General features: G+C 43.1%; 1 protein-coding gene across 4 annotated transcripts in view; it reads right to left on the bottom strand.

Annotated features, from left to right (window-relative positions):
- The window catches only part of ASCC2 (activating signal cointegrator 1 complex subunit 2), a 108,439-nt gene extending 90,627 nt beyond the window's left edge, over positions 1-17,812 (bottom strand). Inside the window, exons 1-3 of one of the 4 annotated variants that reach the window (XM_033955074.1) lie at positions 17,695-17,812; positions 5,590-5,698; positions 2,702-2,860 (exon numbers count right to left, since the gene is read on the bottom strand). In XM_033955074.1, coding sequence (XP_033810965.1) covers positions 2,702-2,860; positions 5,590-5,670 — 240 coding nt within the window. In that variant the 5' untranslated portion in view covers positions 5,671-5,698; positions 17,695-17,812. Of the gene's footprint in view, positions 1-1,138; positions 1,245-2,121; positions 2,140-2,701; positions 2,861-5,589; positions 5,699-17,619 lie in introns of those variants that run through there. The other 3 variants (XM_033955073.1, XM_033955076.1, XM_033955075.1) reach the window with 3 other exon arrangements.
- Between the last annotated feature and the right edge of the window lie 1,148 nt (positions 17,813-18,960).

The raw sequence follows: 18,960 nt of genomic DNA, 5'->3' as shown, positions 1-18,960 counted from the left end.
TAAAAAAAAAAAAAAGTCAAGACCGAAGTTTTTTTCAATTTCAGAGACACTGCAGCGGCTCTCTCTCTCTCTCCGGTCGTCGGCATCATCTTCGTACCTCTCCCCAGCACACCCGAACCCCTGTTCAGCCTCCCATCCGACCCTACCTTCAGCTCCCTTAGTTCCTTGCCACCGCTCCTCTTCTCTTCCTGCCCCGCGGTCCCAACAAACGTCCTTACTCCAGCAGGGGCCGCAGCACTCTAAACACGCTGATTCGCGGCCTGCTACTGCCCTGATTTGCTCTGCCCGACACGGGCAGAGCAAATCAGGGCAGTAGCAGGCCGCAAAGCAGCGTGTTTAGAGTGCTGCTGCTGGAGTAAGGACGTTTGTTGGGACCGCGGGAAGGGGGCGGCAAGGGACTAAGTTGGCCGGTAGTGCTGTTTTTCCGTGATGGAGGAACACGCGAAAAGAAAACGTTGGCCCCCGCCGAAGAAGCGGAAGGTGGAGGAGGGGCGCGAGGAGCCGGAGAGCTGTATGTAAGTGTGTGTGCGCGCGCGCGTGTATAGCCGAGGAGGAAGTGCAGCAGGAGCAAGGAGGTGGGGAGAGTGGATTTCCCCTACTTGGATGTCAGGCATCAAGAGGATTGGAGTAAAATCTTTGGTCCTGTGATCCTCACTCTTTTCCTGGGGCTACTGCTGGACAGGGGGGGGGGGGAGCAGGACATAAAGGAGAAGAGCTACTGCTGGACAGGGGGAGGAGGGAATGGGAGGGGTGCTGCTGGACAGGGGGAGATAAAAGGAGAGGGCTACTGCTATATGGGGGGAGCAGGGAAAGGGGGGGAGGTGTTGCTGGACAGGGAGGAGGTAAAAATAAGGGAGAAGGGCTGCTAGCACCCGTTAATGTAATGGGCTAAACAACTAATATATATATATATATATATATATATATATATATATATATATATATATATATATATACACCCATAACCCACCCTCCTCCCAACACTATTTTTCTTAATTCATTTTCCTTTACCTTGTGTTTCTAGTGTTAAATAAGTCAGAAAATCAAACTTTAAATAAACAAATTTTGCAATATCTGCTATTATTTTCTGTATGCCCAATTTTGCCTAAAAAGCCTCCTAAAAAAGCACTACGCTCACCTTTTTCTCAAACCCCAGGTAATAGGTTCCTGAATTAGACAAAGCAAGTTCTGGAGCCATGTGAAAGCCGTAAGGTGTGTGAATTCTCATTTAACTTGAAAAAGGCACCAGTGCTGCTCACCTGTGGTGAGGAAAGAAGTGCTCTTTATGGTATACACTGGGTAAGAAGCTCACAAAAAGTAATGATTCTTGCAATATTACCAAATAATCCCATGTGAATGTGAAGTAGATTAACTCATTCTTCCTGTACGTCGTTTCAGAGGTACAGGTGTTCTATACAACACATGAACATTAACATAAGGAAAAAAAAAAAATCATCCTCTCCTAGGTGAATTATTATTTACTAAAGAGAGTCGAGTACACTGTGGAAATATTTTATAAGTAAAATCACCAAATCTCGGACATATTCAGCTTTTGCTGCCTCAAAACTGCGTTGCGGAAGAACATTCAAGGGATTTTTACAAAGCTGTGGCAAATCAGCTAGCACTGATGTTAACTTGTGGTAGCTGGTAATTAAGACCCACGCTAACTGCTACCACACGCTAAAACTAGCCAACAGAGTAAAAATCCCGCATTTGCCGCTTAGCGCAGCTAGGTTATGATCTGAGCAGAAACAGTGCTAGCTATCAGTGCCAGTCATGCCCATGTGAGATGGTGCCATGTCTGCCAATAGTAATAAGACCTCCTGTAGCTCCCCTACCATACCACCATACTACCCTACTACTGTTATGTCAAGAGGATTTTTGGACTGGGGCCCATATTTCATGCCTTAATGAAAGTGCAGAGGAATACTCATTGCCAAGGCATGGACTGTGAGCCCGTGTGGTATTTATTTTTATTTATTCAATTTTCTACACCGTTCTCCCAGGGGAGCTCAGAACGGTTTTACATGAATTTATTCAGGTACTCAAGCATGTTTCCCTGTCTGTCATGGCAAAATCTATCTAATGTACCTGGGGCAATGAGGGGATTAAGTGACTTACCCAGGGTCACAAGGAGCAGCATGGGTTTGAACCCACAACCTCAAGGTGCTGAGGCTGTAGCTTTAACCACTTCACCACTCTAGAAATCAAAGTGTAGTAAAAGTGAGCCAAGTATAGAACAATCAAGCCATTATGACATCACTAATGAGGTTGGCTCTTATTGGTAGAAGGAGGCATTATGATATCACAATACCAGCTCTGGTTATCAGAGGCTGAAACTTCACACTATTTACTCATTCAATTTTCTATACTGTTCTCCCAGGGGAGTCAGAACGGTTTTACATGAATTTATTCAGGTGCTCAAGCATGTTTCCTTATCTGTCCTGGCAGTCTCAATGTCTATGGGGGGGATTAAGTGACTCGCTCAGGGTCACAAGGAGAAGTGTGGATTTGAACCCACAACTTCAGGGTGCTGAGGCTGCAGCTTTAACCATTGTGCCCTGCATTTATGCTCTGTGTTTCAGTGAACAGCTTCTTCAGTTGCCATAAAGATTTTAACATAGAAACATAAAGGCAGATAAAAGCCAAATGGCTCTTCCAGTCTGCTTATACATATTTGTATAGATGAAACTGAAATTACCTGACACCAGAATTTATCATAAGGCAAAGCAAGAAGCCAGTCAAGATCATCGGCTACGAACTGAGCCCGTTCCAGGTACTCTTCCACCAAAGCAGGGATGCAAGCTTTGGGAGGAGGCCTGTATAGCACAAAATAGCGTTCTGTCTTCTTATCTGGATGCTGGGGAAGTTAAGAAAGAGATATGAATGTCTGAAAACCACACGCACAACCAATCTATCCAAGCACACCATTTCATCTGCAGTGCCGACAGTTGTGTTAACCCCAGCATGCACTAAATTAGCAGAATCTGCTTGCAACTCTGAAAATGTGCTGTGGGCATTGTGGAGGATGAGAGTATTAGCCTTACTTTTGCTTTGGCAGGGCTATTCTATTTCCCTCATGGAGAGGCAGAAGTTGGCATATCAACATCTCTTGGTGGGGAAGAGAATGCCTACTATACCTGAATGTGCTCTTAGAACTCATCTTTTTAAACTATTCTTCCCCTGATTTCTCCCCCACTCCCCTTCAGGCTATTTACCTCTATGCAGCTGTTTTTAATGTAAATCACACAGAAGCATCTTGGTGGTAATTTGCGGTATACTAAGAAAATAAATAATAATAAAACTTGCCTTGAGTTACCACTGAAAAAGGCATCTAAATTTTATAAAAATGTATTTGACCTGAAAAAACAACCCTCCCACCTTGCTTGAAGACTCTCCTGTTAACAACCTTTGCAATCTCAATCCCCTCAGTGGATGGTTTCTCATTCCTATTGCTGGAAAAAACTAAACCTTAAGCCAGCCTCTAAACCTGTAGATTTACTTTCTCAGTAAAGTACAGTACTGGTAATGCAGGACTTTAACCACAGTATACTCCTAATGAAACCTAAAAAATGCTTTTAAGTGAAAAAAAATGATGAATCAGCAGGATACCAGAAGTGTGACAAAGTACTACTGCTTTCAAAGCACATTCTGTGGATTTTTTTGGGGGGAAGGGCTATGCCCCTAACCCCCATGGATACGGAGGGAGAAGTGTATATTTTTTATTTATTTAATTCATTTTCTATCCCGTTCTCTCCAAAGAGCTCAGAAGGTTGACATACATAATATACAGTTCTATGACCCTTGGACAAAAATGTTGCCCAAAGCTCTACATTTTTCTCTGTGCAAAAGGGTGTTGTTAGAAACATAGATTGGGCATCTTTCCCTCCACCACAATTCAACATCACCTCTCCCCCACACTGATTTACCTTAAAGGTAGTCTACCGCTGCCGGGGACCAACAGAATTGTTGCATATAGGCTGTCTGTCTGCAGCCTGGTCTGAAGCTTTCCCTCTGGCCTGTCCCTCCATCTAACATTACTGCCCATTTCTGCATGGGCAGGGAAGGTCACAGGGAAAGCTTCAGACCAGTGTATGTGCAACACTACAGCTGCTAGGGACCAATAGAAGACTACCTTTAATATAGATTGTGGGGGGGGAGGGGGGAATGCAGGGAGTAGCAGATGCTGAGATAGTGAGCTCCAAGCAGAACTGGAGGGGGCCACAAGTGGAAGCTATGGTTGAGGCAGTTAGCTCCAGCAGCCACGAGAAGAGCTTGGGGTTATTCACCACCAACTTTGTGTCACTGTTCATACAGGTGGTGGGGAGGGAAAGGTGTTGGACAACAGGAGGGAGGGCAGAGAAAGAAAAAAAAAAACAAGAGAACCTGGTGGAAGAGAAGAGGAAGACTTTAAACAGGGTTGAAAAGTTATGGAAAAAGATATGAGGAGAGGAAAGGAGATGGTGGTATAAGTATGGGAATGCATATGCTCATTTATTTTATTTAAATGAATTTATATAAATATGCTTACAGACAAACAAATGAGAAATAAAGAGGCGTAATAGGGACCACCACCAAGAGAAGGAACAGAAACCAACAGTAAAAACCTGGGAAGTCCTTATATTTCATTCTCAGCAACCTCAACTCACATGCTACAATTCTCCAGGACATCATCACAGAGTGTTAGAGAACTACGACTGGATGGGCCAGTTGCTTTTGTCTTACTATACTACTTTAATACGCATCATAATGGACTGGCCCACTAATGCCCCGAGTTCCAGATTAGAGAATGGCAACGGGGACAAATTTTTCCCCATACCTGCAGGAACTCAATTTCTCTGTCCCGTCCCCATGAGTTTTGTTACTGTCCTTGACCCATTCCTGTAAGCTCTGCTTTAACCATACAAGCCTCGAACACTTATGATTTTAAAGTGTTTGAGGCTTGCGCAGATGAGGACAGAGCTTGCAGGAATGAGGTAGGGACAGGAAAAGAACTCACGGGGATGGGACGGGAAAATAATTTCCCGCAGGGACAGGGAAACTTTGTCCCCGTGTCATTCTCTATTCGAGATCACACCTGCCAGCTCTTCTTCTGGCTCCATTCAGATTCTATGAGACTCTGAAGATGATGTTCCACAGTTCAAATAATGTTGCAGGAAAAACCGCAGGGTTATAAGACGGGGTTGTGAGAAGCCAGCCTGAGACAAAGAGCAGTACAGGCTTTACCAATGTCCACCTGACACACAGATCTGCTGGAGAATCTCCACTATGACCACTGAAGCAGCACAACCTATAGGTCTGAACTTACTCAGATTATTGCAGTTGATAGGATGGGGCACTAGGGAAAACCACTTGTTCTGCCTTAGTTATGATCAGCCCATTGGGAGGGAAAAGAAGGGAGATGTTGAGCATTATGGTGTTCCACTGCCCCTAGTTGCTATTTAAACCGAGAAATTTCTGGATCCATAACCACTCTCACATCTGCCTGAACAGAGCTCCAAGTAACGTCATAACTATTTTGATTCTCAGTTGCTCAAGAGTGCAGAGATAAAAAAAGTTGTTTCCATTGTTTCAGTCAGTTGATCTCACCAGTGCTGGCAGAGTGCGCAGCTTCCCTGTGGCAGGATCCTTAACTGGGATTTGAAGCTCATCCAATGGCAATGCTGGCATCCTGCAGACTTCTCTCGTTCTTTCTCTCCTTAAAAAAAAATAAAACCCACACATATAAGAAAAAAAAGGACTGAAAACCACATAGTTAAATCAAGTCACTAAGGCTCTGATTCTATAAAGTCTGCCTAAAGTTAAGACACCAATATTAGTGCCTATTTTAATTGAGCAATAGAAACATAGAAATAGACGGCAGATAAGGGTCACGGCCCATCCAGTCTGCCCACCTAATGACCCTCCCCTACCATTACCCTGTGAATAGATCCCACGTGTCGATCCCATTTGGCCTTAAAATCAGGCACGCTGCTGGCCTCAATCACCTGAAGTGGAAGACTATTCCAGCGATCAACCACCCTTTCAGTGAAAAAGAATCTCCTGGTGTCACCGCGCAGTTTCCCGCCCCTGATTTTCCACGGATGCCCCCTTGTTGCCGTGGGACCCTTGAAAAAGAAGTTATCTTCCTCCGCCTCAATGCGGCCCGTGAGATACTTGAACGTCTCGATCATGTCTCCCCTCTCTCTGCGCTCCTCGAGGGAGTATAGCTGTAGTTTATCTAGCCGTACTTCGTACGGGAGAACCTTAAGTCCCAAGACCATCCGGGTGGCCATTCTCTGGACCGACTCCAGTCTCAGCACATCCTTGCGATAATGCGGCCTCCAGAACTGCACACAGTATTCCAGGTGGGGCCTTACCATGGATCTATACAGTGGCATAATGACCTCAGGCTTATAGCTGACGAAACCCCTGCTTAATCAGTGCTGATATTGGCACTCAAAACCTCCCACTTGGCCTTAATTGGATGTTAGGTGCCTAACTTGAAAATCTTGATTTTATAAAAAGTAGGCGCCTAGCCCAAAGCACCTACACTAATAGTGGGCGTGGTTAGGGGGGGGCGGATCATAGGTGTGTTCTTGAGTTAGACATCTCTTTGTGACCCGGGTGCTCTTAGGTTCCAATATTGGTGCCTAACTTTAGGCATAGAAAACCCTGGCATAAATTAGGGACACCTAAATGTTAGGATGCTGAGCACTACTTAAACATGATTAAGTGATGCTGAGTGTAATTCTATAATGGGCGCCTAAGTTTTATAAAATCAGTGCTGATATCAGCGTCTAACTTTAGGCGGACCTCTTTTACAAAGCTGATTACTGCAGGCTGGCACGGTAAATGCACCGAAGCACCAAGGGGATTAATGGGCTTAGGAGCATTTAGACCAGGGGTCTCAAAGTCTCTCCTTGAGGGCCGCAATCCAGTCGGGTTTTCAGGATTTCCCCAATGAATATGCATTGAAAGCAGTGCATGCACATCGATCTCATGCATATTCATTGGGGAAATCCTGAAAACCCGACTGGATTGCGGCCCTTAAGGAGGGACTTTGAGACCCCTGATTTAGACTGCTCTCCAAAATCATGTTTTGGACAACAACAGGTTTTTATGATTCTACTTAAAAAGAAACATTGAAGCCATTGCATACATGGCTAGAACATGGCTGTGGATTCTGAAGAAGTGCTTGAGCACCTGATTTGTAACCTGTTCTGAGCTCCTTTGGGAGGACATGCTAAAAACCAAATAAAATGATTAAGCTAGTTGAAAGATACATATAATCTTTGAGTCAGCTTAGGTGATGTTTGGTTGTGTTCGGCTGCAAATAGTTTTCATATACATTTATTTTTAAGTATACTCCAGTTTTTATGATTAAACAATTTTATTGATGACAATGCAAGAGCTCAACAATAAAGATACAATAATACAGCAACCATGTCATCGAATATGTACAATATATCCCTCCTCCTCCCCTCTAATAGTCAACAGTTGAATTACACTCCTCCCTCAATATTCGCAGGGGTTAGGGGGGCAGAGGCGACCCGCGAATAAAATTTGCAACTAACTTTTAAGCCGGCTCTGACCACCCCTGCCTTCCTCCTTAACTTGATTAATACGCAAAGCTACAACCAAGTGCACTGGATCTTACCTGGTGGTCTAGCGCAGTGGTTCCCAACCCTGTCCTGGAGGACCACCAGGCCAATCAGGTTTTCAGGATAGCCCTAAAGAATATACATGGAGCATATTTGCATTGCATGTCTCTCACTTTCATTATATGCAAATCTCTCTCATGTATTTTCATTAGGGCTAGCCTGAAAACCCAATTGGCCTGCTGGTCCTCCAGGACAAGGTTGGGAACCAGTGGTCTAGCGGTCTTTCGGGGCAGGTGCGATCTTCCTACACTCCTGCCCCGTGCAGATCACTCATTCAAAATGGCTGCCGCGAGTTCCCGTAGTCTCTCGAGACCACCAGGTAAGGTCTGGGGAGGTGGGGATGAGTCCGGTTTTAGGAAATCGCGAATAATCAAAATTGCGAGTCTTAAAACTGCGAATCGGGAGGGGGAAGTGTAAAACATACAGCTAGCTAGCACAGAAACAGACTTGAGCACCGCTGCTTGCCCGAGCCCCGCAGGCGAAACCCAACAATACAACAAATTGAAATGTTAACTACAAGAACCCAAGCAGGAGAACCCAAGGGTGCAGTATCTTGACATCACAGGGTTATATATCTCCCCAACCTGCTGTCCACCCCCTGTACTACTCCACTTCAGGAAATGCTTTTCCCAGTGAAAGGAACTGACCATCTTCAAGCTGTCAAATAGCTGTGAAACATAAATTAGGCTTTTTTAAAAATCTGATGTCCCTATTCACTAGCGGCCTCTTATATCAAGCCGAATAGCGTGGGCCGGCGCAATAAATGCACCGAAGCCCATAGGGATCAAATAGGCTTTGGTGCATTTGCCACGCAGCACTTGCTACTGCAGCTTGATAAGGGAGGGCTTAAGTTGCAGTTTGCTCTCTATCTATCCTCTGTACAGGAAACGAAAGTTGTGATAACTTGAAACAAGATTACAAACGTGTATAAAGTTTCTAAATAAGTTATAGGATGCAGAGAGAAAAGTACACCACAGTGCCTATTTCAGAGGGTCAGCCTTTTCTATTTGCAATCAAATAGCTTGCTGAGAAAGATGTTATTTTGTCTTAATTTACAAGAAATAAGACTCAGCTAACCTAAAGTTTGATTTGCTGCAAGCAGGGGTTTATTGAACCATACATGTAATCCTTAACTAGTTAGTTTCTTCAGAAGCACATCAGGAAATTGTCTCTTATTATAACTTTAGGTAGCACTTCATATCAGGGCTGAACAAAATTTAGATAAATTTAAGGGAAATCTAAAATGCTACCTCTTCCAAGCTAGGAGGGCTTGGTTGCCCTTCCTCTTGGTCAGTCCGCTCACCTGGAGGGTCCTGCAGTGATCTGGGAGATGTCGTGCAGCTGTTGTCTGTCTGGGACCCTGCCTGCCTACTTGGCTGTGTCATCGGGCTCTGATGTCAGCGCATTGGTGAGCATGGACTCCTAACTTTGTAGGCCCAGAGATGAACGTGGCCATTCACCTAAAGTTGGGATCCTGAGACCGTCTTCGGACGGCGACAAATTGGCATCGAGGGATCATCTGCAGCCTACTTCCTCTCCCATCCTGCTACTACCTTACAATGAACTGAGCCAAACTGAACTTTTATTTTGCATCATTTTTATTTTTCCCTTTCTATTTATCTTTTATTGTGATTTAATATTGTTTCTTTTTCCTCTCACCATTCTTGGAATTTTGTTATATCTTTTTTTAAATTTATCTTAATAATTGTTTATACAGGTACTTTAGCTAGATTTTGAGCCTTCGGGACAGATAGGGAAGTTCTAAGTACGTGTATTTTATTGTAACCGCTTAGATCTGTAATATGCTTAAGCGGTATATCAAATGTTAATAAAACATAAACATATGATTGCTGAATAGATTTGTTGACTGCCCTATTGTTTTTTTACCACCTATGTTTCCTTTGCTTTTAAAATTGTAGTTCTCCCCACTTTCCTATTGTTTTTATGTTTGTCTAGTACTGTTTAGTCAGTACAGTACTTATCTGTTTAATGTTTCCCCCTTTTTTTAAAATATAAATTGTAAAATGCTTAGAATTCATGATTAGTGTTATATCAAAATTTTAATAAACTTGAAAACTTAGGGCTCCTTTTATCAAGGTGCGGTAGGGGTTTAATGCGCGGAATACCGCGTGTTAAACCGCCTGCCGCGCTAGCCGCTAACGCCTCCATTGACAAGGCATTCGTTTTTTGGCTTGCCGCGGGGGTTAGCGCGTGATGAAATGTCCGACGCGCTAACCCCTGTAGTGCGCCTTGATAAAAGGTGCCCTTAATATCTTATTTATATAATTTTTTTTTTGTTGTACAATCCATCATTCTATCCAAACTCGATTATTGTAATGCCATCTATTTATGCCTAACAAAAAAAATGTCTTCGCAGACTCCAGCTCATCCAGAATACTGCAGCCAAGCTGATTTTTGCCAAACGCAAATCTGACCATGTCTCCCCACTACTTGCCAACCTTCACTGGCTCCCAGTACTTCCCAGAATTCATTTCAAATGCTCCTGCCTGGCTTTCAAGATCATTCACGGCATCCTTCCGCCCCTAATCCCTCTATCCTTCCTCGCCCTGACGCCTGCTACCACCAGATCAGCCCACAGACATAAACTATCCTTCCCCTCTCTACACGGCATCCTCCACGCAGGCAAACTGGGAAGATCCCTCCTCTCCAAAATTACGGGCTTTTGGAACGATCTCACTGTCCCGCTGCGGAACCTGGGTTCCCTCCAACCATTCCGAAAACAACTGAAAACCTGGCTTTTCTCTAGCATATAACTTCTCTTCTCCTGTTTACATCCCTCTTTCTACATGCTTTGTAAATCCTTCCCCTCTCTCTTCCTATATTTTTATGCTTTGTAAACCGTGTCGAGCTCCACTTCCGTGGAGATGATGCGGTATATAAACCTAAGGCTTAGTTTAGTTTAGTTTATAGGTGCATGCAGTACAAAACTAGTATCTTTAGTTCATGAGCAAAGTTAAAATTATCACGCTTTGAATTTTAACCTTTTTCTCCAGTGAGCCAGCAATATATAAACAACTTGTTAACTTTCCCTATGAATGTGTTCATTGACACACACATCATTTCAAGCAGCACTTTGCTTCTGAGAGTGAAAGGGGCTGCTAAGGTTTGTCTCTTGTGGTGTGTTTTGCTGTATAGTAATTTGTTTCCCATTGGTTGTGTCTGGCAGTTTGGTATGTTTTTATACATGCAAGGGTGGAAAAAGATCAAGAGGAGGTGGCAGGGCCCAAAACAGTGAAGAAATTCAAGAACGTGTTGAATAGGAAGAAGAGGGAATCAAATAAGAATATAGCTCCAGGTCACAAGTACCTGGTAGAAAGCCAAAGAGTAGCAAAACTCAAATGATCTTCACGCAAGTTAAACAAGGCACAGAGTAGAGCAGTGCAGTCAGCATGGAATGACAGATGCAACTCTAGCCACCCTGCTGGGCAGACTAATAGATCACGTAGGTCTTTATATATGCCACTTCCTATGTTTTAATTGGCTATTGCTCAGGAACACTGCAAAGGTTTCTGTGTTTTAAAACATATTTCTACAGTCCAAAATATTTTAACCTTTAGTAGCTTTAGCTATACAAAGTGCTAGGGTTTAAATAACACTCAGCTGAAGGCTGGCTTGCAGAAGACCTGGGTTTCATTCTGGGACCAGAACTGCTACCAAGGCAGCATTCACAGACCCCGTGGAGAGAGTTTTCTAGCCAATGGCTTTACCCGATATAAGACTTCGAAAAATCCAAGTTTGTGGCTTCTGATTGAGGAGAGTTACTGTAGTGGTTAGGCTAAATGAGGTAAGGGGAGCATATAAGATGAAGAATAAATCCCAAATGCCTCATGTTACCAGATTCCAGTATCAACAGAAGTACAAAAAAAATCAAGAAGAAACTGCTGGGCAGATCCTCCCAATTCAAAATAATCCTAGGTGTTAAAACAGCTTGACAATGTATACATAAGTATGTGTTCGTGAACTGAAGAGCCTTTTGGAATCTTGCCAGGTACTTGTGACCTGGATTGGCCACTGTTGGAAACAGGATACCCATTATAATGATGCTTATGTACTTAAGGACCGAATGATTAAACAATATTTACAATGCATCATATATCAGCTAAAATACCTTCAAGGATCCAGAGTCTAAACCAATATCAGGGTACCCACAACAAAAAAAACTTTAAAAGGGGTAGCCATGTTAGCTTAGTGGAACAAAAATGCCAGAGGCAGGTCATGAAAAGCAAGATTTTACAAGAAAAGCGTTACATTTGAACTTGACAATGCATTCAAGTTACACAAATGACATAATGGCAGCTCCAGGTAAGTTCAGATGAACAGCATATTATTATATATACAGTATATGCTGTTCATCTGAACTTGGTGGAATCAGAATTCTTATCTGAAAATTAGTGCCTTCCTTCTGGTACCTGGAGTACCAGTTTTATATAAATATAAAAAATGAGATCATAAGCATTTTTTTCTGGGTTTTTCCTTCAAATCTGCTATAATCAGATACATTGGATAAACTAAGAGACACAAAGGGCCTGATTCTATATAGGACACTTGTATTGGCAGCAATCTAAGAACCAGCTGCCAATCACATGTCAATCATGCAGCGGCCATCCTATTCAGAACTGGTTCTGCACTCCTGGACGGAAGCCTTAAATGTAGGCCAGCATTTTGCAGGTCTACATTTAAGGTGTCTGTCTCCCGAATATACTGTGCATACCGATGCATAAGCCTGTCCAAGGCCATTTCCAGGCAAAATCATGCCCATGCCTCTCCTTTGATGTGCTTAAGCGAACCTGCACGTCTCCGTAGATCAGGGGTCTCAAAGTCTATCCTTGAGGGCCGCAATCCAGTTGGGTTTTCAGGATTTCCCCAATGAATATGCATGAGATCTATGTGCATGCACTGCATTCAATGCATATTCATTGGGGAAATCCTGAAAACCCGACTGGATTGCGGCCCTCAAGGATCGACTTTGAGATCCCTGCACTAGATGCTTTTAGGAGGACAGTGAACTGCCAGCTCCTAAAATACGAATCTTCCTTTGTGTTGGTTTTACTAAGCATTAAATACTTTACTTTTACTACTTCAACCAATCATTTCTACAATGCTGCTAGACAAACGCAGTGCTGTACATTAAACACGTAACAAACAATCCTTGCACATCATAGCTTACAACCTAATCAAAACAAAACAGGACATCACACCAGTTTGCAAAAACTTCACTGAATTCAGTACAATATAGGGCAAAATTTAAAACTCTCTTGTCAGATATTCAAGGCCCTCAAAGGAAATAATACAGAGTACTTGAAGAACAGGATTTCCTTCTACACACCTCCAAGGTCACTAAGGTCCTAAACACATCATCTCTAAAGGACATCACACAATGTGATACCTGCCAGCGAGCCTTCTCTGGAGTAGCCCTGACACTCTGGATTGCACTCCCTGAAAGGTTTCACTTAACGCAAGACTACCTCTACTTCTGGAAGCGGGTGAAAGATTGGCTTTTCAACCAAGCCTTTATGTTTAAATATGTTTATTGAGAGTTTTCAAGAAAAACAAATAGCGTAAATACAACCACAGCATACAAAATAAGTACAACTGTCCCCCACCCACCCTCCACCCAAATATCCCACAGTAACAAACAATCCATCCTCCAGAGTATAAACAGAATCATGGGTTTAACAAGTTACTACGAGCTTTATGAGTCTCAACCAAGCCTTTAATGGAAGGAGTAACTAACTTGCTAGAACCCAATCTACTGAATTTCTTTTAAATTTGCTGATGACAAAAAGTTGTTAAATTGCAAGAGGACTGTGAAAAATTGCAAGAGGACCTTGTGAGACTGGAAAACAGGGTATCAAAATAGCAGATGTGAGCAAATGCAAAGTGATGCATGTGGGAAAGAGGAACCCAAACCATAGCTATTTGATGCTGGGTTCTGTGTTAGGAGTCACTGCCCAGGAAAAGGATCTAGATTTCTTTGTTGAGAATACGTTGAAACCCTCAGCTCAATGTGCGGCAGCTGCTAAGAAAGCAAATAGAATGTTAGGAATTATCAGGAAAGGAATGGAAAACGAAGATGAAAATGTTATAATGTCCTTGTATTGCTCTATGGTATAGCCGCACATCAAATACTGTGTGCATTTCTGGTCGCCATATCTCAAAAAAGATAAAGTGGAATTAGAAAAGGTACAAAGGGCGAATAAAAATGCTAAAGGGGATGGGTCGACTTCTCTATGAGGAGAGGCTAAAGTGTTTGGAATTCTTCAGCTTGGAGAAGAGACGGCTCGGGGTGATTTGATAGAGGTCTATAAAATGAGTGGAAATGGCATTTCCAAGTACCTAATTTTATTTTATTGTAACCCGTTCTGGGCTTTGGGGAGGACAAATAAATAAATAGATGTGAATCACTTCTTCACTCTTTCCAAAAATACTAGGAGACATGCAATGAAGCTACTAAGTAGTAGATTTAAAACAAACCGTAGAAAATATTTCATCACACAACATGTAATTAAACTCTGGAATTCATTGCCAGAGAATGTGGCGAAATCAATTAGTTTAGCGGGGTTTAAAAAGGGTTTGGATAATTTCCTAGAAAAGAGAAGTCCATAGGCCATTATTGAGATGGCTTGGGGAAATTCATTGCTTATTCTTAGGATAAGCAGCACAGAATCTGTTTTGTTACTTGGGATCTTACTAGGTACTTGGGACCTGGGTTGGCTACTATTGGAAACAGGCTGCTGGGCTTGATGGACCTTCAGTCTGTCTCAGTATGACAATTCTTATGTTTTTATGTTATATTCTTAACCCCACACACACAGGGGAAGCACTGGCTGCACATACTGTAAGCAGGACTTGTTTATCCACTCTTACCATAGCTGAGAATTCTCAAGCACCATTTTGACCTCATATGCAACTTCTTTAAATTAGTCCCTTTATTTTCTTATTTCTGCTACTCTATCTTATCTATCTATATGATCCATCTTTACTTACATTATGCTGTCTATTAAAATGTTTTACCATTTATTGTGATGACACTGTAATGTAGCATACTATACTTTGATTGTAATTTGAATATTTTTATGGTAATTGTCTATTGCTTATGTTTTCCTTATTCATGCTGTATGTACACCACCTTGAGTGAATTCCTTCAAATAGGTGGTAAATAAATAATTAAGGGTTAGGGAATTACTTACAATGGGAATAATTAATACTTACAAGCGAGTAAAAGTTAGGAGTTGAAACCGGCCTTGAAAGAGTGGGTTTTTAGCCTAGATTTGAAAACAGCCAGACACAGAGCATGATGTACTACTGACTCATGAAATATATTCCAAGCATACATTACATTAGTGTCTTCTATTCTGCCAATACCTTTTGGCTCTAGGCGGATTACAAAAGAATTGGTCTGGGCATACCCAGTGAGATTACACGATAGATAATTAAAAGAAGCATTAGGATCCGGGGATATATTGAGGAGGTTAAGTTTGACTTTGCAACTTTCCTGAATAACTTGGTTTTTAATTCTCTCATGAAGGTTTTGTAGTTGGACAATGTGATCAGCAGGTTGGAGACATAGTGGTCTAGTTTCACTGCTTGGGTGGCTAGTAAGGCTGTCATACATTTTCTTACATTGTATACCTTTGATTGGGAGGTGAGTGAAGGGTGCCTGTGTTCTCCTTGGTCTGAATGTGTTGTTCCTGGTTAGGCTATTATTTAGATAAGTTGGTCCATCATCATTCAGGGCTTTGAATAGCGGGCAGTAGAATTTGAAGAGTATGCATGCTTGTATAGGGATCCAGTGTGAGTCTTGGAATGCAGTGGTAATATGGTCATATTTTTTCAATGAGTATATCAGTCTGAGGGCTGTAGTTTGCACTGTTTATAATTGTTTTATCATGTTGGAAGGGCATGAAAGGTATAGGATGTTACAGTAGTCTAGGAGTCCTAGAACTAGGGACTGAACCAGGAATCTGAATTGTTTTTTGTCAAAGTATTTTCGAATTTGTCATAAGTTGCGCATGACTGTGAAGGCTTTCTGGACTGTTTTGTTGATTTGAAGTTGTATGGTGCAGCCTTTGTCTATCACTATTCCCAGCACTTTTAGATTGGGTTGCAAGGGGTATGTGATGGAGTTTATTTCAAGGTTTGTTATGGTTGGGGTTTTGTTTTGTTTTTTCGAGTAGTAGGAATTTAGTTTTGTCTTGGTTCAGCTTTAGTTTGTGGTCTTTCGGTGCAGCAAGGACAGAGTCTGAAATTGGCAGTAGAGGGAAAGGGTACAGATAAGAAAGATACCCAGGGAGGAGTATGAGAAGAGATACTGAGGAGCTGAAGAGTGAATGTGCAGGAAAGTCAATAAGAGGAATTTGAATTGTATGAAGAAGCAGATAGGGAGCCAGTGAAGTGATTTAAGGAGAGGACTAGTGTGAAAGTAGTGACACTTTGCAGCAGAATTTTGAATGGACTGAAGGGGAGAGAGATGATTTAGTGGAAGACTTGTGTGAAGCAAGTTGCAGTAATCTGGGTGTGAAGTGATAAGAGTGTGGATAAGAGTTTTGGTATTGTGCTCAGAAAAGACGAGTCAGATTTTGGTGATATTAGAGAGAAAGAAATAACAGGATTTAGCGGTCTGTTGAATTTGAGCAGAGAAGGCGAGTCAAAGATGACCCCCAAGGTTGTGAACTGACAAGATAGAGAGAATGAGAGTATTATCCATAGAAATAGAGAATGGGGAAGAGAGGGAAGTGGTAAAACGCGGACCTCATGGACCTTGCGGATCTAAAACCGCACGTCCTTAAAAATCCAAGGTTGATGCATTGACAAGTCCGCCTTCGCTATCCCTGCAGCTCAGCTCAGGACCCCTGCTCCCTCGCGGACCTGAGCTGCACGTCACATCCTTAAAAATCCGAGGTCCGTGACACTTTTAGTCTCTGGCACTGACAGAGCTCTATGACAATTTAACTCTGACGGATCTTAATGCTTTTCCCTCCCTATGCTAGGATCCGTCAGAGTTAAATTGTCATAGAGCTCTGTCAGAGCCAGAGACTAAAAGTGGCGCGGACCTCGGATTTTTAAGGACGTGCGGTTTTAGATCCACGAGGTCCGTGTTTTACCCCTTCCCGGGAAGAGACGAGGTAGGTTTAGGAGGAAAGATAAGAAGCGCATTCTTGGCCATGTTCAGCTGTAAATGGTGGTGAAACATCCAGGTGGCAATGTCGGGCAGGCAGGCTAAAACTTAGGCCTGGATTCCTGTTGCAATTTCTGGTGTAGAGAGATCGATCTGGGAGTCATCAGCACAAAAATGATGCTGAAAACTATGGGAGGAGATCAGAGCACCAAGAGAATAAACATACACTTCTCCCTCCCTATTGGTGGTTTCGATTAGTCACGGTATTTAGCTTGCTGGCTCCTCCCCCAAATTACATCACTTGCATAGAGAAATCGCTAATTCCAAGGATTTACAGAAGAAAAACAAAATTTGCTGATTCCCGGCACTTTCTTCACCGTGTTTCGCCTCTCCTTCAGGAACAGGCCAGGTCTTATTCGCGGTTTTCGCCATATTCACGATGCTTTTTAATAGAAAACAGCGAATACCATATGACAAGGTTATTGGCGGTTCTGTTAATCCCCTCTCACGGGTTTCTCGTTTCCAAATCGGCTCCGTCCCGATGACGTCATTCAACAGCGCGACTTTTTCTGTGGAGAATCGCCGGGACCAGAACAGGGAAAAGAACCCGATTCAGGGAGGTGAAAAAAGAAAGAATTTGGAGATCATTCTTCGGGAATCGAGCGAGTCTACCAACGATTAAACGCACAAGTCTGCCCCGCCCCTAAACACAACGGGCAATATTATACGCGCGCATTCACCCGGGCGCACGTCGCGAGCACCCCGGGCCCTTAACTATCAACGGACTTTATTTCAAAAGTACTAAACCTCCCGCCCGCCCCCCCCCCCTGCTCTTACCAGTCTCGAATAAATCTTTTGTATGTATATACGCCGCAATAGCCAACGCGTCGACAGCATTCATAAGAAACTCACACTTCCAGTCGCCGTCTCCAAGCCGCCCGCACACTCCACCGGAAATGACGCAATCCCTCGCCCCTCAAAGGGTAGGAGAGCGGGCTGACGTCAAGCCTTTAATCAGCTGATTTGTGTTTCCCGTTTGGCCGATGCCCGCTCAAATGTGCTCTGAAAGGAGCAGGGTGGACGGGCTGAAACGATTTCGTACGGCCATGATCGTGTGCAGCACAACGTATTTGCATGCAGGAAACCTACCTGAACGCAACCTTGCTTTCTCTTTAGTTCGCTGTAAGCGAATTTAACATCCATGCACATTACTGCTGCCTTAGCAGGCATGGATTTAAAAAAAAACCTGAAATTCAAATTTCGAGAAATAAAAGAAACCAGAGCTATGTGATATTTTAATTTCTGCAGCTCTCAAAGACGTTTTCTTACATTAGAAAAACGAATAAAAACGAGTATTGCACATTTTTGGTGGCATTCAATTTTACAGATCCAAAAATCCGAACTGTCAGTAGCAGCCAAAACAGGAACAGTATTGCAGAAAGCTAAAATTTGGACTCCTCTGCTTTATCTATCATTGTCTAGAAAAAACAAGGAAGGCAACCAAGTCACATCAAGGTCTGTGAGGGGGAAGCTCAAAGTGCCTAACTTGGCTCACAACTTGCAAACCAAATATAGTGTAATATGTCAAAGAACATGTCACATTATATGATGTTATAGGGCGCTCTCAGTGTGAACCCTCAGTGATAGGAGCACAGCTCCGACACTTCACTTCTGGGCCAAGGCCATAAGCCTCCACCCGCACACCATCATCGAGCGCCCTGTGTGTGCAGAAATCAAACCAATCAACAATCAAAGTGAGTAAATGAAACTCAACACAAGCAACCTGAGTGACCCCCACACAAACCCTGCCAGCCAAACCCCCTCAAAAAACTCACGCAAAATCACAAACAAAGTCAAAAACCATACCAAAAAGTGAAAAACATGTCCAAAAGAAACAATACTTATCCAAAACTGTCACACAAACGGAAAAAACCGCGCCAGGAGGAGAGGTTCAACCGCGCTAGTTTCGGGAGGAGCCCTTCTTCAGGAACCTGGCCTCCAACAGAACACAAGCAGAGAGGAAGGCTGGAGGGCTGGATGCCTTCCTCTCTGCTTGTGTTCTGTTGGAGGCCAGGTTCCTGAAGAAGGGCTCCTCCCGAAACCAGCGCGGTTGAACCTCTCCTCCTGGCGCGGTTTTTCCGTTTGTGTGACAGTTTTGGATAAGTATTGTTTCTTTTG

Source organism: Geotrypetes seraphini, chromosome 8, assembly GCF_902459505.1.
Source record: "Geotrypetes seraphini chromosome 8, aGeoSer1.1, whole genome shotgun sequence".
Lineage (NCBI taxonomy): Eukaryota > Metazoa > Chordata > Amphibia > Gymnophiona > Dermophiidae > Geotrypetes > Geotrypetes seraphini.
Note: the sequence above shows the minus strand (reverse complement) of the source record. Positions and strands in the feature narration are given on the sequence as shown.